At 43.1% G+C, this 22268-nt stretch overlaps 1 protein-coding gene across 8 annotated transcripts in view; it reads right to left on the bottom strand.

Annotated features, from left to right (window-relative positions):
- GIT2 (GIT ArfGAP 2) overlaps positions 1–22057 on the bottom strand; it is a 65457-nt gene extending 43400 nt beyond the window's left edge. For 2 of the 8 annotated variants that reach the window (XM_075568741.1, XM_075568744.1), the window contains exons 1-5: positions 21855–22057; positions 5691–5824; positions 3460–3572; positions 1500–1605; positions 42–128 (exon numbers count right to left, since the gene is read on the bottom strand). In XM_075568741.1, the coding sequence (XP_075424856.1) occupies positions 42–128; positions 1500–1605; positions 3460–3572; positions 5691–5824; positions 21855–21906 (492 nt within the window). In that variant the 5' untranslated portion in view covers positions 21907–22057. The remainder of the gene's footprint in view (positions 1–41; positions 129–1499; positions 1606–3459; positions 3573–5690; positions 5825–21854) is intronic. The other 6 variants (XM_075568743.1, XM_075568747.1, XM_075568742.1 and 3 more) reach the window with 5 other exon arrangements.
- Between the last annotated feature and the right edge of the window lie 211 nt (positions 22058–22268).

The raw sequence follows: 22268 nt of genomic DNA, 5'->3' as shown, positions 1-22268 counted from the left end.
GAATCTCCTTAAAATCGCATACAAGCAGTAACATTGCTTACCGGATTAAAAAAATTAGCCTGTGCCCCCAGGGATAACAGTCTCAAACAAGTCTCCAGATTCCCAGTTCTCACACTTGAATGAAGTTGCTGGATATAAGAAAATACAGTGAAAGGCACAATGTTATTGTAGATAAAGTGACAAAAGCCCCCCCTCACCCTCTTGATCAAGTTACAGATGTAGCCAGAGTCACTGTTCCCATTGCCAGGAATCCAGACCACAGCATGGTGAAAACTCAGTGGGGGGGGGATCCCATTTGAAAGAACAGATTCCTCCCGCCTCCCTCCTCCGCTTTTACGTCCACGGAGTCTCAACGTTTCTCTTTTCACCCCGCAGCTCCGGGGACAGTAAAATCGGGCTACATCTGTATAATTAAAAAGAACCTATGGGCATATTTATTCGTCCCTCTAACCCAGTGTTTCCAAACCTCTCCTCGTGACCCACACCCAAACCAGGCTTTGGGAATAACCAATGCACCTGCATCCAGGTGAATGTCACTTGTTTTTGCATTCCAATAGAAAGTTAGGTGGTGGTCTCAAAAACCTGGTGTGGCTGCATGTCACAGGGAAACACTGCTCTAACATGTTCCATTTACGTCAATTGTTACATCATACAAATATTAAACTGCAGGAAAGAATTCTGTGCAGTGATCTGCAAATAAGTACACAGTGCATCTCACTTTTAGCTTTCTATCCCTTTTTACAGGAGCCCTACTGTTTTAGCCTGCTGAGTTATGCAGCCTCCTAAGCCATGGAGGCGCATGCACAGAATTACCCAGAATCCTTGTCTGCAGTTTAACCACTTCCCCAGGTCCCACGAACCAGCTTCATTCAGCTCACATAAATGAAGGGTGAATGAAGCAGGTTTATGTAACCTGTGGGAGACATGTACTGAGGTGCACGCACTGCCCTTTGTGCTTGCTATACTGTGAAATAAATCATTCCTTCAAACAATTTGGAAACAACCTTATTCTGTTTTATTTTAGTGTCCTACTTCCCTGAAATAAAATGGAACGTAAAATCTTACAATGCCCCTCTTCTATTTAATTATAAAGCTGTTTCCTGGTATATGCATCACCGTTTACTGATTATTTTGAAAATAGAGAAGACACATTTTGCTGCAAACGATCTATGGCTAGGCATTTTAAGGCTATAGCAAGTATTCGATTTTGCATTTTGTATTGCAGTAAGGGAATCAAAAACCACAACAAAGAAATGTGTTAACATGCTTAAAATGCAAAGGCAATTCTCTGAGCATCCAGCACAGCAACATAATTAGACAATGTTGTTCCACTGGGTATTCTGACAAAGAAGCATATATTTATTCTTCACAGCTCATTGAACTAGAAACCAGTACATTTGCTCTGGTCTTTCTTATATAACAGGATTCAACAGGGCTGCAGATTTGTGGTTGAGTCGCAACAACTATACTGTATGTACAATTAGGAGACAAGCGTTTACCTGGCTAAGGTCTTTGGCTGTAACACTATCATCATCTCGGCATGGTAATCGGTGAACAAATGCCAGCATTTGATATTTAGCTCTTATAAATTCAGCTTTGTTGGGACTGGAATTAAAAGAAAGATAAACAAATATAACAAGGAAAAGGCTATTCAACCTTTCAAACCTCTCAGGGTCCTTTATTGGGAGCCTGATGAAGGACCCCGAGAGGTTTGAAAGCTTATAACACATCAACTACTTGTTGGTCCAATAAAAGGTATCAAACCAGCTCCTCCCTCTCCCTCCTGTGTTACTACATGGAAGGACCAAAGCGGCTAACCACCTTTCTGTGCCAACAATTCAAGTACAAAGAGATGAAGAGCTTCTCTCCCTCATTAATTAATTTCATCTGCTCTGTTATCTCCTTGGAGTGAAAAAAGGAAAGCTTAAAAGCTTACTCGGTGAACAGACAAATACATTTTCGCTACGCCTAGGGTATCAGTGCAGAAGTTCGAAACGACGGCAAGTCACAAAATATATATTAAGAAAAGAAAAAAAAGATGTGAAACACGTTTTAAGGCTTGAAGGCGAATACTTGTAAGACATTCCTAGAATGACTTTTTTTGTGCCTCTGACCATGAAATAGAAGATGCAGCCAGGCATATTCAGTGCACCTTTTCCCCCAAACGCAACAGTCAGCTTAAATAAATAATAAGTGTTTTTGTTATGTAGCTTTGATAGAGTATACAGCGCTGGACATAGAATTTTAAGGACGGACAATTGTAGACACTGCTTTTTGGCTTCATTATCCAGAGTCGTGGTGACACCTGGATATCTGGGATAATTTTGCTTTTTACAACCAGACACAATGGATGCCAAGTCCTTTTTCTTAAACTGTGAATTGATAATGTGTTCTCTGTCTCTTAAAAAGGAGCAATCCGTGGGATTACATGGGATTGAAGCAGGTGGGGAGGGATCTGAACCACATTCATTTCAGCTCCGGGGACCCCCTGCTTCTAGTGATACTTGCCTCCAAAAAGGTGTCGCCTGTAAACTTAAAGCTGCCCGCATCACGTGGGCCAATAGCAATCCGCACCGGATGACGTCACAGCTTCCTATTGGCCTGCTTCCAGCACCCCCTACAGAGGTAAGTATCTCCCGAAGCAGGGGTCCCCAGAGCTGAAATTAATGTGGTTCAGCTCCAGAGACTCCCTGCATCAATTTGGAATGGCCAGCTTGGATTGCTGCTTTAAATAACTTTCTTTTGATTCAAACTAACTGCCATTCATACATCTTCAAAGCAGTCATGTGCTCTACTGTCACTAGACCAAGGAGACTCCTGAGACAAGCCATTAGGGCTCTTAACACTATTCACTCAAGAACTTGACCTGGTGTAGAAGTGTGAACGTCTTCCATCAGCAAATCCATGAAAGCATTTTGATGCAATCACAGAGTAATGGTCAATCGCAGGAAAAAAACAAGTCTGAGTATCACAAAATATCTACAGACACAAACTGCAGAGAAACGGTCCAGAACATATATATATATATATAGATAATGAAAATGTAAAATGGGGCAAATTTATTGTATTCACGTCACTTCAAATCTGAGGTGTATATTGTGTGACTATTTTGTGGAAAAAATCTTTGAACTTGTGTGCAAATTAATCATGCAATAAAAGTTGTGCGATTTAGCAGCCATGCTTAGCAAAAGTACCGGACTACTGTACATCCCTTAAAACAGATAATTTGGGGAAGCAACTTCCCTTACTTTTTAGTACATTGGTTTTAGAAATGTTTTGAAATGCTTTTAAGGCTCATTTCTCTTACTCTATAAATAAGAATGAATACACAATAATGGGCAAAGGTCAATGTTAAATATTTATAAAACATTCATTAGTCGTTACCCTCTTAAGCACTCAATAATCTATTAATAAAATCTGGCCACGGTAAAAAGACACGTTGTTAATCAGGTCACTTACTGTAGTTTATCCTGGGGATTGGCTTTACGCTTCCCACTCATTATGGATGCAGGATCCAGCAATGAATGTTCCCATATGGAGTTAGCCCCGTTGCTATATAATGTCTGCACCATCTGAAACCCAAAGAAAGGAGGTTGCCAAATTAAAAGCACAGTTTTGCCACCCTTCTGGAACGTCAAAAACAAGCCTCTCCAACAACATTGCATAATAGCTATTTTTTTCTAGGAGATTGTATTATATTCAATATACCTGCTAATTAACTATAGCCCACTGCTAGCACAGGCCCTGTCATGAACGGCACACCTGTATATGTGACAACGGTTAATACACACAGCTATCTAGGGGGATCCAATTTTCACCTCCGCAAGGTCACTCAAATGAATATCTTCCCTCAACCAATATCTTCCCTCAACCAGTCACGAATATATCTTAATGCGCTTCCACCACCATAGACATATCAAGATTCACTTGGAGTCTTTGGTTCCCATTTAAAAAGCAAAAAACATAATTAGCACACATTAGCAAAAATTTGTCTGAAAATGTAATTTCTCTTCCAAACGTGCAAAGTTCAGAGCCCAAAATCATTACTTATTACATTTTATATACAAAAATAGTACAGTGCTTAGGTAACAGAAGATTACCAAAAAAAAAAAAGTACAATAAAGGCAGGCAGTTTCTTAAAATAAAAAGATAAACAGAAATATTATGTCATCACATAACATGTATCAGATTCCTTCCAAAGGGGTCATTGGATCATTAAAGACGTATCTGACATCAGAGCACACCTCTTGAAGTTTAATGTAATATTCCAAATGCGGGGTTTATATCCTAAATTCCCTTCATTAAAAACATAAGCCCACTTTCTGGGCATATCCTTACCCCCTTTCCTCATCAATCTGTAATGACACTATTATGACTAGAGGAGAAAGAAAAAATTGCTCTTGAATGAAAAAATGCCGGAATATATCAAATGTCCCGTATCTTTAGCCACGTATGTCCTAGAATGGCGCCACCTCCACGTTTGTATACACACACACACACACACACACACACACCACCCCCCCCCCCCCCCCCCCACTTTGCCAATGCAACTTAAACTTTGCATGAGAAAATAGATAGGTTGCTCTGTGTTGCATCGCTATCATTCTTGTGAACTGTATTGTATGCCAGATAGCTCATATTTAGGTAATGGATAAGAAAATGCAAAATTAACTTTGTCACCTTTTCGCATCTGGTTGGGGGATATTTCAAGAATGTGAGGTCCCCTTTTAGGCTGACCCACAGGACCTCTGGGTACTGTCACCAGACTTCCATAATGTACACATTTTAGTGGGTTATCACTGATAACCCCAGGTTAAAGCTCACTTCTAGATGAACACAGAAAAAGAGGCCAGGTCTTGACCTGCCATAAAAATAATACATGTATTTTTAAGTTGTAACTCCAATTAACCTCTGGTGTGAACATCTTCTAGCATTATCCTTACAGGTGCCTTCAACATATGGAGCAATGCAATGTATTGCAGGCCCCTTAAGCAGCGAAGGTGTTAACATTATCAACTAAATATGGATATGGCCTATTTATCCACAAAAAACTACTTGCACACAACTCGAAAAGGGTTAGATTTATATACAGTACAACACTGTGGTTCAACTCATGCCCTAGCCATACAACGAAGATCTTGGGATGGTCACTTCCATAGACTATAACAAGGTATTAATACATTCCTATCTCATATCAGCTATAGGATCTCACACAGAGAACAGGAGGCCGCTAACATATAATACTATATACCAATACTATATCAGAAATTCCTTTGCAAAGCACGTCAGAAGCCTGTATCGATATGATTCACCTTATAAGTACAAACTGCAAGTGACGATTAGCTGACAACCACCATGTTTCACTGACCCCAAAATATCATTCACCATGTTTCTGGGCACTTGCTATAGGATGAGATGCACTGCTATATAAATCCTACACCAGGGGTGGCCAACTCCAGTTCTCAAAGGCCACCAACAGGTCAAGTTTTGAGGGTGTCCCTGCTTCAGTCCAGGTGGCTCAATCAGTGGCTCAGTCGTCTGAGCTGAAGCAGGGATATCCTGAAAACCTGACCTGTTGGTAGCCCTTGAGGACTGCCCTACACCCTCAATCAGTGATGTAACATTTTAAAGACTGTGACAACATACAGTCGACATATATAAAGGCTCTGTAACCTTGCTTGATTCCTTACCTGTAGCAGGGAAGTGGGCCATGGTGTGTGCTTAAGATGCCTCACTTGTGAGATGTGACGTCCAAGACTCCGGTGCACACTGCAGCATTCATCACATATTAGGATACCTCTGTTAATAGATGCCCAGCGAGGGTCTAGAGAGAGAAGAAAAAAAAAAAAAAGTAGAATTTTTTAAACCAGCAAAGAGCCAAGTTCATATTATGATGCAGCCGTGTTTCCAAAAGCCTAACACTTTTTCCTTATCTTCCTAGAAGTTGAGTAATTAAAATATTCAATAGATGACCTGGGGATTCCCACGTAATTCCTGCACTCATTTTGTCACATCACTGGGACCTTGGTTGTCAGGGCTCTGTATCTCAGACAATATAGTGCAATATGTCTGTGATATGTGGACTGAATATGTGAATCCACAGGGATATACAGTACTCACATTCCCAGATCTTTTTAGCATATCCTAAGTCAGTGGCAGTTGTGTGTGAATCCTTGTCAGTCTTGGAGTGGGGTAACCTTATCTAAATGGAAGGTAGAGGACCCAATAGTACAGACTTGTAAAAAATTCAACCGCAAGTCGGTGAAACGCGCAGTTAGCTCCTGTGGGAAGGACGCCAACGTAGTGCTGCTTCTGCTCACAATCCGGGGATCCAACCCAGAAGTGCGGGAGCTAAATGTGAGAGACGCGGATAACGCTGAGGAGAGAGGCGTCTTTCAGGATATTGTGTTCAATGCTTTTATTGAATTGAGAGTGTCATTTTTATATTATTTTATGCTGAAAAATGTTTTTTTTTTTTTTACAAGTCTACACTTGTAGCACGTTACGAACCTTCGCATGAGGGAAAAGTAGCAACTGTAAAGTGTTTCCTTTCTTGGCATAAAAAAAACTGATACGAGACGTGAAACGTGTTAGAGTTGCTACTTTTCCCTCGTGAGGTTCGTGATGTGCTAATAAATTGATTTAATCTTCAACCAGTCAAGCTCTTTGTCCCTCAGTGCTCCGCCACTTTTTTCTTGTTTGTTTTGGTTTAAAAGGAGCAGTTCTTCCCAGGCTCGACACTTTTTTTCTTTGTTTACACACATATAGGAAGCAGGTGGTCTGACCAGCATTAAATGTCAGCTCCGGGGATGCCCAGCTTCCTAAGAAACTTACAGGAGAAGGTGCTGCTGGTACTTCCTGGAGGCTTAAATCCCCTGCATCACCGGGGCCAGTAGGACGGATGAGGACGCAGCTGACTATTTTCCCATTTTGTCTCCCCTAGAGGGGATGCTACAAACTACTTTTATCTCAGGAAATAGGGGGGCCTGCGGGCCGAAATTAACGCCAGACCCCCTGCTTCCTACAATAAATAAATAAATAAATATAGATATAACTACCCCTTTAAGACAATCATTTTATTTTGTATAGCGCTTTTCTCCCAATGGGACTCAAAGCGCGTCACAATTACAGTATAGTGCACAGTACTTAGCATATAGGAATGTTACAGACATAGACCCTGAACAGATCTAATAATCTATGTTTTTGGTGCCTGAGGCACAGATAGTGACTTGCCCAATGTCACATGGAGCAGATACCGGGCATTTGAACCATGCTCCCTTTCTTCAAAACTCAGTATCCTTGTTTAGAGTGAGACGCGCCTTCAGTGGCTCTGACAGCCTCTCCTTCTGCACAAACTAAACTCCAATCTCTGCAATAATTTTTAAATGATCAGGATTACAATCAAAGTGTGATGCTTCTACACTCACAAAACAGTAACATAAAAAGAATAGGTGAAAAAAAATAGACACCTCCATTCATTGCTGGAAAGATAGTGTAAGGGATTACCAAACAATGCATCTAAGGCCCTTCAAGCAGAGTGAGTGTAAGTGCTGGCTGACGAACAATCCTTTTTTAGACCATCTCTATCATAGCTGAAAACACTAACAGTCTGTGTCCTAATGATTAATAATGAGAATACATGGTACATCCAGCTGTTAAGACATCCATATTTAAATATACCACAGTACCACTAAGAGCGTGCATTATAAGTAATGTAAACCATTTAACCCGTTGGTAGTTAGTTTAGATTGCAAAAAGCAGCTCAGTTGGTATTTTTCTATTAGAGAGCACTACATAAAAGGCGATGGCGATTTATATACTGGTGTATAATTTCTGTTTCAGGTCATGTTCTCAGTTTCTATTAATATTTTGGTAGGGTATTGTTTAAAAAAAAAAAAACACCATCTGGAACTACAAGAGGAAATAAATCAGCACGGACAAAAGGCTATATAAACACAAACATGAAACGGTAGCACACCAAAAACACATTATTTATGATAGCCACTTAAAAATAGTATTGAATGCCCAGATACAAGCTCACAATACTTAACGTTTTACAGTTTGTTGTAGTGACAGCACTGCTCTTCTTTGCATGATCTGAAACAGGGGCAGATGCAGTTTTTACCCTCAGGAGCTAAACCAATTTGAAATGGTGATATTTCTGGATGACAGATTTGGCATGTGGCTGGCAGCAGACTGATAATTAGCCACAGTTTCTCAAACCAAAGCTTAAAAACGCCCCCATTGTACAGCAATATCTTGCTGGACCAAGTGAGCGAGGATCCGATACACCTCAAACAAGAAAATAAAAGAACAAACATTTTATGGACACCAATCTACAATATATCAGACACAATGGATTTAGATTACAATTACGTCCTGAGCGATTTATGTGTTGCATTCAATATTTCTTCTGCTCAGAAGAAATTTTTCAAAGACACCAATAATTAAGTAATAATCCCCGAAGAATAGGGCATTACTGGCCAATAATGTCCTGGCTGGAAGAGTTGAAGGCCCGAGGCGAAGCACACTGCAACCCCCCTCCTCTACACCCACAAAACACACTACTTGCCCTGCTCCACCCTCTACCCTCACAAAACACACACACACACACACACACACACACACACACACACACACACACACACACGACTGCTGCCCCCCTCTACATCCACAAAACACACACCAGCAGCCCCCACTGCAGCCCCCTGTAAACCCACACACTACAGACACACACAAACACACACACACACACACACTCTGCACCCCTCCTCCAACCACACACTACAGACACACAGACTCTGCCAGCTCTACATCCACAAAACACACACCAGCAGCCCCTCTCTACACCCACTGCAGCCCCATGTAAACCCACACACTGCACACACCAACAAAACACTCTGCAACCCTCCTCCACCCACAAAACCCACACACTGCAACCCCCCCTCTACACCCACACACCAACAAAACAGACTCTGCTGCCCCCTCTACACCCACACAAAACACACACACACACACACACACACACACACACACACAAACACATAACCCCCAATAAAACACTCTGCTGGCCCCCATTACACACACAACCCTTTCCCCTCACTCTCCTGTGCGGAGCTCTCTGCAGGCAGGGTGGAGGAGTCAGTGCCTTGCTGGTGCCTCCTGTCCAATCACCTCCCTTGTCTGAGAGCTAATTTCACTCTTTGTGAATGAGATCTGAAAGCTGATTGGGTAATGCCCGGAATTTTAACCAATCAGTAATGGCCTGGAATTTTTGGCTCACCAAGTTTTTCAGCCAGAGAGCAGGGATTTCAATAATGCCCAGAATTTAACAGCTTTAGCTGTCCTGGAACAGGATTGCACATTTTCTGTGTCCCTTTGCAGCTCGCAGGATTACTGTTCTCCTCTGTTAAGCTGCATGTTTTTCTCCTGTTCTAGCAGCTAGTTGCCTGTGTAAAACGCAACATTATTGCTACATATGCCCCCTTTACACAGCCCTAGTTGGTTGCCCTGGCAACCTTCTTAGCTAGAAGGTTGGTTCAGCCCAGCTCCCCTGTCTTTCTGGCAGTTATAGTGGTCCTTTGACAGTTCTTGCCTGCCACAGGAAAGTGTCTTTATTTTCCCTACAAGCTGGCTTTGTGAGAACATTCTCCCTCCATTACACCCCTGCAAGGCAATCCTTTTTTACCTTCCCCCCCATACTAAAGGCACCTTCATCTAGAGAAGCACTCTCTCACTACATACCACTATCAGCAAGTACCTTTTATATTTTTGTTGACTCCCCCAATAAAGTTGAAGAAAATAGAAGGACTTTGTGTGCTTTCAAAAGGGGATGAGTTAAACCACTGGAGTCAGTCACATCCTACATGTGATCCTGGTTCCAGACGATTAGCCTATAATTATAATTACTAGATGGTACAAAGCCTTGAGGCACTTTACAGGCCGGCTTTTTTGAATTCACTATTACAACTTAAATCTAGGAAAAGTAAATAACACATTTAAGAGGACCATCACATTTTCATTCACTACTATGTAAATAACCATATTTTAATATCAAAGACCAAGTTGTCATGTGGGTGTGCAAATAAATGCTTACAAATCATAAAAGGACAGTAAAAATGTGGTTGTGAAATAGCCATGATTAGGGTTTGAAGACCTACTTCTTAAAATATATTTGATATCAAATGCTGTTGGGATTTTTCCAGCAGCAGAAATACACAGCTTTTGCATGCTGCGACTTGGGAAATTACAGTACAGTATATCTATTCTAGCCCCCATAATGCACTGTGCATGCTTTTGTATTTTCACTGTTTAAGAACACCATATTGTGCAATATGTCGTAATCCAAACAGAATGGTTAAAGTTATGAAAATAAGGTTAATTGGGGTATAGGAGAGGATCTCCACTTGCGACCAGGCATAAACTAAGTAAAAAAAAAAACGGCTCCGGACTCACAGAAATGCAGCGAAAATGGCGCTCCTAGCACAATAAAAATGGCAAAAAACAAGGAATTTCAACCAGCGGTGGAGGCGGCAGACTTCTTCAGAAGAAAAAAAGGTCCCGCGAGCAGCTTGAGGCGGACATCTTGGAGGGGGCGAGTATGAAACAGAATCAGCCCCTGCTCCCACATCAGCAGCACATAAAGATCTTTAGTAATACCCAATTTTTTATTTTAACATCATCATCAGATGAAAGTCATTGAACAGTATGAGGCAAGGTATGAGGCGAATTTGCATCATTTGTCCTTAAGGGGTTAAACATAACAGCTATGTTTCAGAAGGAAATGAAAGCCGCCTTAAAATAGAGAGATGTTTGCCTTAGGGGTGAATAATAATAATAATAATAATAGCATGTTCTTGTATAGCGCTGCTAATTGTACGCAGCGCTTTACAGAGACATTTTGCAGGCACAGGTCCCTGCCCCGTGGAGCTTACAATCTATGTTTTTTGGGAAGACAAAACACCCTAGAGGCCAAGACATGTGATCTGATAGGGGAATATAAAACTCTCACCCAGGCAGTGAAGGAATCCCAGGAACGTATGAATGAGCTGCAAGAAGAAAAAAAATGACGATCTAGAAAATCGTACAAGGAGGAATTGTGTGTATCAGTGGAATCCCTGAACAGGTAGACTGTCTTGGCTCCTATCTGCATAGAGTGTTCTCCCAGCTTATCCCAAATACAGGCATACCCCGCATTAACGTACGCAATGGGACCCGGAGCATGTATGTAAAGCGAAAATGTACTTAAAGTGAAGAACTACCTTTTTCCCACTTATCGGTGCATGTACTGTACTGCAATCGTCACATACATGCATAACCGATGTAAATAACGCATTTGTAACAGGCTCTATAGTCTCCCCGCTTGTGCACAGCTTTGGTACAGGTAGGGAGCCGGTATTGCTGTTCAGGACGGGCAGACAGGCGCATGCGTGAGCTGCCGTTTGCCTATTGAGCGAGATGTACTTACTCGCGAGTGTACTTAAAGTGAATGTCCTTAAACAGGGGTATGCCTGGGCACACAGAGCTTTGCAGAGACGTGTAAAGAACACAGGTCACGTAATACATTGTTCTGTGCTTTCACCATTGCAGGATTTTAAAAGCCCCCAAACAGCCCGGGACCGATTGTATTTGAGGGTTCAACCCTCAAAATGTATCCTGATCTCTTCCCAATCACCCTTGCCCCTTAAAAGGAGTCAAAACCCATTACAGCACAACTGCACACTAGCAGAATGAAATATCGCGGGGGCTTCCACTTTCACTTAATGGTCTGGCATAAGCGGAAGTAAGACCTGCTGGCAACCATAGGCCTGAAGCAGGACTCACAAAGTACAGTCAGATAAAGGAGAGGACTGGATCGTCCGCTACCCTAGAGTAAACCTGGAAGCAAGCCTGAACAGTAAAGAAGAAAAAGCATATCCCCATCACAGCGTTTTGGACCTATGATCAAGGTATCCTTGAGCTGTAGCGGATTTAAATAAGGAGACTGAAGAACTCTAAAAACTGAAGATCAATACCAATTTTACTCAACCGCTGCACTGAATGGCCGATAGACCCGAGTCCTTATCAATCACACAATCCCCGAGGAACTTGAACCTACCTGGATCTGAGGAAGGATGGTACTGATTGTGAAGTCCTAGATGCAGAACTCAGATCAAGGACATACGCTCAAAAAGGGATCTCTGGGGACTCTTAGCTAAGAGGTCTAACTGGCTAGAAGTGGCCTGCCCTTCAGGATGGAAGAGAATGAATATCCTTTTGATGTATAGTAATAGGAAATATATTGTATTCTACTCCTTTCAAATAGTACAGTCCATAGATTATTCAATTATAAATGTAAAGTTAGGGATAACAGCTAAACATGCCTGTTAAAGTTAAAATTACTGTTTCTAAGGATGTTTAACCAATAAGGTACATATGCAAGGTAAAAGATGGCTTTATCATGTATGATGCAGGACCAGTAACCCCAAGGGCTCTTCATCACTGTAGGCAAGGTACTGTAAGGCAGGGGTGAGCAAACTTTTTATGCCGAGCCCCCCCTTTCATCCATGAAATTTCTCACCCCCCCCGCCTGATGTAATAAAAATCACATGACGTCAGCGCACGTGAGCTGGTTCAGCCAATGAGGGCGAACCAGCTTTGTGACGCGTCTGCCACGCGTCTACAATCTCCTGCAGCCAAGTTCACAAATCGCTTGGGCTGCAGGCGTGCGCGCAGGCAGTATACTAGTATTGGATCACTGTTTATTTTATTGTTTGCTGGCATCTGGTAATATGTTATTTTCTGGTGCACAAAGGCAATCCATTTTGAGGGGGCATTCATCCATCCACCTCTTTGCTACATCCCTTCCCTCTCCCGCCCCCCTTTTTTCCTTCTCACATTTGCTTTCCCAAGTGTCATCCACTCCTACCTACCAGTTTTATGTATTATTTATTCCCGTTTTAAATGTTGCCCAGGGATCAGGGACCCCATAACCAAACTCAAGGGGGGTACTGATGAACCTCCCCTGCTGATCAATACTCCCAAGTGACCCCCCTGATCAAAAGAATAACCCTCAGCCCCCCTGTTGCAGTGTACATGCAACCACACATGCGGGTTCCCTTGATAAGGCTTGTTTATTGAGCCTTAAAACATACAGCACACAAAAACAAAAATAGCTTCTCATCAGCAGACAAAACAAAATAGCTTCTTTTTAGCAGACAAACAAAGCAGCTTCTCTTCAGCATGCAGGACACAAACAGTTCATAAAACATGTACTTTGCAAAACAGACCTTCTAGCAGTAATCTCCTCAGTATTTCAGTCCTCTCTCCTGACCAGCCAGCCTGCATGTGTGCACAGCCTGGGGGTTTTAATACACCTTGATTATGCAGCTGGGGTCAGACTAATTAAGCAGCCCTTCCCAACTTAACCTCGTCACTGCTGTACTGCAAGCCTAAACATAGGTTTGCCAGGTATATGGCTGGTGACGTTCATACACCCTGTCACACCCACCTTTTCCATATATGGTGGCAATGCCCAACAATTAAAAGGCTGTGGTCTCACGTCTTTCAGCTTCTCAACATCACATTGGGCACAGCGTTGGCACCCTCCCTATGGGGAGCACATAAGAGGCTCCCTAGGACCAATGACAGGCAGAGGAAACTTATTAATTACATTCGCTCAGCAGCAAAGTATACTTTCGCAAAGACATGGAAGGGACCAACTCCTAGAATCTCTGAAATCATTAATGGAGGTGTGGGACATCATGAGTCTTGAGAAGCTTACAGCTTGGCTCACCGACTCCTCGGATACATTTATGATGATCTGGGAAACCTGGGTTACAAAAGGGGAGCACTAATCTTTCCATATAGCAGCTCTCTCACTGTAGCTAGCGTCTGAGTTATGGGCTTCACAACACACCAGAAAACACCCATATTCAAGGGGTCATATGTACGGTTGAATATGTATAGATATGGTAGTATCATTCGTTGTCTGCTCGTATCTACTGAAGCCCGAGTAACCTTCCCCGCCCTTTCCTTGATACTTTGTATAATGTATTCTATGATGTTTCATATTCTGTGACCTTTTCTTTTTTACTACCCCATAAAAACGTTATTCTAAAAATAAAAAACGTAATGGTAAAAAAGTTAATTTAGTTACAGACTTTGAACAAACAATTAAGTGCAACATTGTAAAGATGAAGTTCCACTGGCATTACTTTATTTTCTTTAAAACAATAGATACAAATACAAATTGTAGACCCATATTTGAATGTTAAAATCAGGGGTTCGCAAACTTTTTTCCCTGCGCCCCCCTCTCTCCGCGCCCCCCCCCCCACTTATCACGGCTCCGGCGGCATGACGTCACGTTGTCATTTGACGCCGCGGCTACGAAGCGGCCGGAGCCAAGGTAAATCTGGTTTACAGAAGCCTTTGCCGCTTCCCTGGTACTTAATTTAAGTGCCTCTGTAAACCCCGCGCCCCCCCCGCAGTCAGTCTTGCGCTCACCCCCCCCTTGGGTGTCGCACCCCCCACTTTGCGCAACGCTGTGTTAAAATGATTCAACAGTATTCTGAAAACTATTCATAGGGTGAACATGGCGACTTTAAAAAACAACTACGCTGTGTAGCAATCTTGTTCAGGGTAGTAGGGCATTGCTACTGCATTATGCTCCTCAGTTAGTTAATGAGACCATATTTAAATCTTTGTATACTATGCAGTCTGTCTGATCTTTGTTGTCATGCTTTTTGCAGTTAGGCTTTCAGGGTATAAAATGACCTTTAAAACATGGCAGACAAGATTTGATATGAACATTCTTGCGACTACAACAAATGCTCCGAAGCCAGATGGCTCTTAATGAAGCATTTAGTAACTGTTGGAATGAAAATTCACGTACCACTTGAAGCATTCACTCTGAAAAACTAAAGCAAACACTAAACCAATAGGGCAGGGATTAAAAATTACATTGGGTTACATATAACGTATCCACTTACAACAATAAAGTTATCTGTACAAGACATGAAAATAATTACATTTAAACATCCCCACATAAAACAAAAAAAAGCTACCAATGTTTTTTTTTATTTTTTTAGAATAATTAAAAATGTATTGAGTTATAAAAAAAATATAACATGAAAACATAGTACAACACTACAAAGAAAATAATGAAAATTAACTAGGGGAAAATACATTTCACAGATAAATCAGATATTGATAGAATCTCCTATTTTGCTTCATGTAACCAGCTTGTAGATTTATGAAGAATTTAGCAAGCCTAGTTTCCTACGGGATTTTTGTTAAAGCAGCAGTGCGTGCTAATCACCATTTTTTTTGTTATTTTCATTTTTTTCACCCTTTCCAACGCCATTTTGTATTTTTTACATCTGATGCTTGGTTCAGGAGTGTCTGAGAGGTTAGCTCTTCCCAGAGCCTGTTGCAGTTTAAAGGTTACCACGGTAACCTCAGAAGCAAGAAATTAAGTCATGGTTTTTTTTAACACTAGAAAAGAGCAGGACATGCTCAGTGGGGCAAGATAACATTATAAGGAGTAAGGCCGCGGCCAGGCTGGGAGCGATCGCGCTCTCGCTCCCTGCCGTGAGAGTAGGGGCAATTTGTGTCCAGCATAGTTGCACGTGAAGGGGGGGAGGGGGGCGAGCCCATGACGTCACGTGAGCGGTTCGCCCTCATTGGCTGAACCGCGCACGTGACCAGGGCAAGCGCGTCAAATTCAAAAGAACTTGTCTCGCCAAGCAGCTGAGCGCTCATGGACATGCTGGTCAAACACATAAGATGCTTTAAGGTTAATAAAACAGTGGTGTAAACTCCATGTCAACTCAGTGGGAAGGGGCTTCCATTTCTGTTATGACATTTATCAAAGGAAACATTGCAACATGAGCGAAAATTACAAAGCGGGCACATAACACTCAATGTTTAAATCAACAAAACAGGGCATACACAGAAGCACCTTAACAAGACAGTGATGATTTCCTACGCATTTTTTTCCCCGACCCAGTTATGAGCCAAAGCCACTGCAGTGAGAAGTAGATGCAGGATTTGGTACTTTGATGCACTAATAAACATTGCTAGGAGAACATATACTGTATGTACGGGATCTCTGTCACAAGGGCACAGACAGGGACTCAATGTTAAGTGCTAGTGGCTGTCACGCAAACATTCTCTAATGATTTCTGAGGCTTCATAGAATAGTTTGTGATAGACATGAAAGGAGAGTAAGGCCACGTACATAGTAAGCGCGTGCGCGCGACGTCACGCCCGCACTTGAAGAGATCCGTGTCCTTGCCGGTTTGTGCAATGGAGGGCGTGCAGAAGTTGTGCCCCGTGACGTCTCGTGAGTGGTTCACCCTCATTGGCTAAACCGCGCATGTGACCCGGATGTCGCGCCGTAAAAAGAAATGTATTTGTCTGGTGAAGTTTCTGCAGCTCCGTCTCTCACACGCGCATATTAAGGCCGTGCAGATTGACATTATGTATTTTGTTTTCGGCGCGAGCTACATCGCTCGCGTTGTCGCCCCTACTATGGCCGCATCCTAAAATCAAACCATTTCAGGAAAAGCAGCACTGAAGCGACAACAAAATGTTGCTGAGTAAAATACAGTAGGGCCCTGCTCATATGGCAGGTTTCGTTCCAGGGTGCCGCCGGAAGGCGAAAAGCGGAACATAGCACTTGCTATGTCCACTGGCGATTTTCTGTGTCTCATACCCTTTCTGCACATGCGCAGACTCGTCCGTCCCCCTTCTGCACATGCACGGACATGGCAGTCCCCTTCTCGATACCGCCGTATTATCGGATCGCCGAGAAGTGAAACGCCGAGAAGCGGGGCCCTACTGTACAGTACTGCTTGCGAACCATAATGTTTGAATTTTAAAATCCCACTGCTCGCTTCACGTTGCACAGCCAACACCAACCTCGCAATGATGAGTGAAAAATAAATAAATAAACCTACCTGTGAGTAGATTACTGGCGCTGCACTTATTTAGCCCAGACTGCTTAAAAGCAGGCATAAGCTTATAGGACCCCAGCTTATAGGACCCCATGTTAAAATGGACAATAAGTAAAGCGTGACACACTGTGCATGTCACGACCCAGACTCCTTGGCTGCAGTGGAAGCATTGTATGCTAAAAAATAGTGGGAAAAGGCAGGGTTGCAGAGCTGTCAGACATGCAAATGTGCTCACAAGCGGTATATTTATTTACGGTAATGTTACAAATCAAAAGTTATTCCAGAGGCGCTTGCAACATTTAGGCCTCAATTATACCAGAAACTGCAGAATGATCCGGTGACGTCATTGTAGCAGCGCTATATGCACAAGCGATTTGTAGCACTACTGCAGGGAAACATGGTTGATTTTTTTAATATATATGTGTGTGTGTATGTATACACACACACACACACACACACACACACACACACACACATTACATACATACATACGTGTGATTGGTTTGCTTAAGATGCACGGTGATTGGCCTTGCAAATCATGTGATGCGGCCGTCGCTTGTGAAAAACAAAATCTCAAATCTCTTCATGAGACAAGCTTTGCAGCACGTCGCGGCGCTAACGTCGCGGTTGGTATGTGCGCTTTCATTGCATTTTTTTTTGTTTTGTTTTGAAGCTGCACGGCTTCGCTCGCGATTTCTGCTATAATCACGGCCTTAGTTTTCAGTAAGGTAGCAGAGTTTGATTATCCAGAGCTTCTGGGCTCTCCATAATTTCACATTTTCCTAAAAACGGCGTTTCTTATAAATTCTATTACTTTTCACAGTTACATTTGATGCCAATGCATCACAATGTACAAATGAATGTTGTCACTGGACTTTTAATATTATGCATACTGTATGTATTCTATTTTCCTGCGCTTTTTATTATTCTCACAGGCCTGGAATTAAAGTTGAGCAGTATGACTGTAATATTTTGGGAATCTCCATCTTCACGTTTTGTTGAGTGCAAGCGCCTTCTCTCTTTTTTCTAACTGAATAAAACTGACTTTGACAAACTTTTCCAAAATCAGGGCCCTTTTTAATATTATATGTTTGCAACATAACTTAAATCTTGCTTCAGGGTGTAAACACCACAAAAACATAGCAGAGAATGGATTTGAAGAGAAACTTGTTGGATCAGTAAGGGTGTGTATACAAACAACAAACGGGCACCAAATTTCCCTTATGTCTGACTTTTTCTCTATTTTCGGTTTTGCATATTCAGTTGTAAGCCATGAGTATCAGACTCCCATTTTAAAACAAGATATACTGTACTACTGGGGGGGGGGGAGACATAACTAAAACATATGCGTATACACAACACTGAAAAACTTCTGCAATTCTCTTCCTGTCTTGACCAACCAAAGATTGCTTGTGCCTCAAGTATTGGAAACGGAAAATGTAAGCTTGCAGATCAAATTATATCGTTTTAACTTTATAGGCCACATGCTTATTACATTGCAATCTGATCTCCACCAGATGCCCCAGTTGCCTTCTAAACTCACAACAATCCAAAAATGGGCATATTTGTTTCTATGTCTGTCAAGCCACTGCAAAGAAAAAGAAGTTGAACTAAAACAGGAAGACAGGATGTCGCGATCTCACAAAAGATTTCTGGGGCGAGTTAAGCAAAGACGTCTTTACATGTATCATGCACACCCTGCTGAGTATATTATACATGTACGATAATAATAATTAGTTATCAAGGAAAGCTGGTTTCCAAAGCGCATGTAATAAATCCACAGCTGCCTTCCACTGATAATGATCATCATTTACCACAGACTGGCAGATCTGCATATAATTCTTTGACAACCCCAAATATGCCTTGCCCTATATTGTTAGGCAGTTTATGTATTCAATACAATTAGTATCTATATTGAATTCTATGGGGGGGGGGGGGGGGGGAAACACTAACAACCTGCACGGGATGAAGTAAATATTTATAACCAACCTGTTTGCTTCAGTATAGATGTAGAATAAAAACATGGGATAAATAGGTAATTTGAGTGTGTATACCCTGCAGATCCAAAAAAGGCTTTAAAAAAAATAAAAGGGGGGGGGGGGAGCTGTCACCAGATAACATCACATCAACAAAACCTGATGACACTTTATTCTTGAAGCCCTAATAACTGCATAGGTTTCTCCAGAACCAAGCCAAACATACAATCTCTTCCCTCCCCCCCCCACCCCAAATATCAATCTAAAAGGAGAGTCACACACGTCATTGCAGGTTGGTTCTGCCCCCCTTTCGAAATGATGGCCTGCTTTTCCACTAAACGAGGGCTTAACAAATCATGTAATCTCATTTACATCCTCAGGTAAAAGAAAAAAGCCTTTAAGTAAAATGCATCTGTCAGTCTCGCTCCAAATCCAAGCAGGGGACATTCACTCCAAACTCCTTAGATGTTGAGTCACTGATGTCCTCTGTGAGATCATAAATTCCAGAATATTATATATTTTGTGTCCACGTTTCAAAGCCTAGAGATGCTTATTACTGCAATCTCTCTCAAAAAAAAAAAGTTTAGACTCTATCCTCCGACAAGAAACACACACATACTGCGATATAAAACAATGCCGAGTATGATTTTACTCCTTGCACCTAAAAAAAAAAAAAAAGCTATGTCTAGTTAACCCTTTCACTGACATAAAGGGCTTCCTGGCAGCACAGGTTTTGAAGAACAAAATATTTTGATGACCCGGACGGATACCGTTCTATACCCATGCACCTACGTCAAGTGAAGGCCAATTATACGGTAGGTTAAAGAACAGCAGGTTGGACGTCAACACACACACATCAGCCTAATAATGTTGTTTTAAAGTCACATCTGTGTGGGTCAAAGTGTAGAGAAATGTTTCGCTTTGTTACACATGCGGAATTTCCATGGGGTTATTTTAACTTGATCACAAACCAGCATTTAAACCCAAAATTACCTGTGCCATGGTTTTCATAAGTGTGTGTAAACTGGATATGGAAATGGCTGATGGGTGCAGGAGATCTATTAGGGATGTAATGCATAGGTCTCAAAAGAACCCAAAGTTGGGGCTGTAAAACAATTAAACGAACATTATAATGTATTATTTATTACTGTAATGAGCAAGTATTCAAATAAATTATTTAGATTGTAAGCCCTTTGGGGCAGGGACTCCGTGTCTACTTTTCTGTTGAAACGCTTAGGCTCATGCTGGTTTGGGCCTCGCGGCGCGATCACATTGCCTTATGGCAATGATCGCACCCATAGACCGTGCATGTGACAGCAGGATGGGGTGCGCGGTAAATCAGTTCAATCAATGAGGGCGAACCAGCTCCGTGACATCAGACACACCCCTGCACACGACCCCCACGGCGCTTCTACCTTGTCCACAAAACGCTCCCGCTTAACGCAGGTGACATCCGTTGCACGGTCTTCTGCTGCATGGACGCAGCCTTAGCTCTATTATTATGTCACGTGTGTTACAGCTGCAAAGTGCTATGTACATGAATGACGTTATATAAAAAGATACACATACATAAGTCCATGGTGGCATTGCACCGGGAATGAGAGGTGGCCGGAAAGATATATGCCCCCCTCTTAGAGTTAGGGCCCAAAAATATGACAATGTTGCGATATGAGTAAGCATTTCCAAATGTGTGATACATCCCACCGATGTGCAAGGTCCTCAAAAAGTGCTACGCTGCCCCTATATGAACAAGGATTCCAAAATGTGCGATCCAACGTCTCTTATATGGACAATGACACCCACATTTGTGACATTCGCCCCTATATAAGGGTCTCCAAAAATATGACATTCACCCAAATATGTGACCACCCCACATAAGTAAAAGGCCCCAGATAATGACTCCTCACTCTATTTGAAACCAAGATGTGGCAAACCAGCCCCAAATGGGCATCATTCCCATATGGGAGAAGCACCAACATCTGCCCCTTAGCAAGAGTCCCTGCATCTATTTCCAATCCATAGAAGTCAGGTGTGACATCAAAACCCCCATCAGTAATTACCCCACATATGTCACCCCCTCCAATATAAACATAAATGTGACATCAGCAGCTCCCCCGCATATGTCACCACCTCCAATAAAAAAAATAAAGGTGACTCCAACAGTCGTCGCCCCCCCTCAGGTCACTCCCTCCCGTATAAACATGGTGACACCAATAGCACCCCCCAGGTCACTCCCTCCCATATAAAACATAAAGGAGACATCAACAAGCACCCCAACATCACCCCCTCCCATATAAACATAAAAAGGTAACAGCCCCACCAGGTCACGCCCTCCCATATAAATGGTGGCACCAAAAGCCCCCCCAAATAAACAAAAGGTGACACCAACAGCGTCCCCCATATAAACACAAAGGTGGCACCAAGCATCCCCCTCCCCCAAATATGTCACAACACTACCACAGAAGGGCCCTCCAACATGTGAAAGAAAACCCCTCACCCCACAGAAGCGTCAGCTCCCACGTATGGGACCCCATACATGTCCCCAGAATATGGGAGCCCCAGTGCTGGGGTGTCCCCAGAATATGGGAGCCCCACTGCTGGGGTGTCCCCAGAATATGGGAGCCCCAGTGCTGGGGTGTCCCCAGAATTTGGGAGCCCCAGTGCTGGGGTGTCCCCAGAATATGGGAGCCCCAGTGCTGGGGTGTCCCCAGAATATGGGAGCCCCAGTGCTGGGGTGTCCCCATACATGTCCCCAGAATATGGGAGCCCCAGTGCTGGGGTGTCCCCTTACACCCTCCCCGCTCAGGACATCCTCATAGAGCAGGCCTCTGTGACACTGACAGGGTGAAGTGTCCTCTCCCAGGGGGGGCAGCCCAGGAAGGGTTAATGTGGGTCCCCCTCCTCCCTCAGCCAGGTGACAGCCAGCCGGCCGACCGCTTACCCTGCACGCTGCAGTCCGCGCACAACTCCGGGCTCCTCAGCCGCTTCGACATGGCGACGGGGAATATGAATTCATTAACCAGTGATAATTAACACAAGGAAAAGTGAAGGGGGGGGGGGGGTAGCTGCTAATGAGCCGGGATGGGGGGAGGGTGACACAAAGCGGGGGAGGAGAGAGGGACGCACGGCTGCCCAGCCCGAACTGACGGCCAGTGACTGCCAGACAAAGCCACGCCCACGGCGGGCAATGGACACGCCCCCCTCCCCTCGCTCGCGAGCGCGCGCACTCAACTGTGCAGCTGCGGTAGCGGCACGCGCTCGTTCCCGCCATTGAGGCACGGCTGGCATGTGTTGCAGTAAAAAAAAAATATATATATACATACTGTACTTGCTGTGATTTACCACACAGATTGAG

The sequence above is a fragment of the Ascaphus truei genome, chromosome 13 (genome assembly GCF_040206685.1).
Source record: "Ascaphus truei isolate aAscTru1 chromosome 13, aAscTru1.hap1, whole genome shotgun sequence".
Classification (NCBI taxonomy): domain Eukaryota; kingdom Metazoa; phylum Chordata; class Amphibia; order Anura; family Ascaphidae; genus Ascaphus; species Ascaphus truei.
The sequence above is the reverse complement of the archived record's forward strand: the minus strand, read 5'-3'. Positions and strand labels throughout refer to the sequence as shown.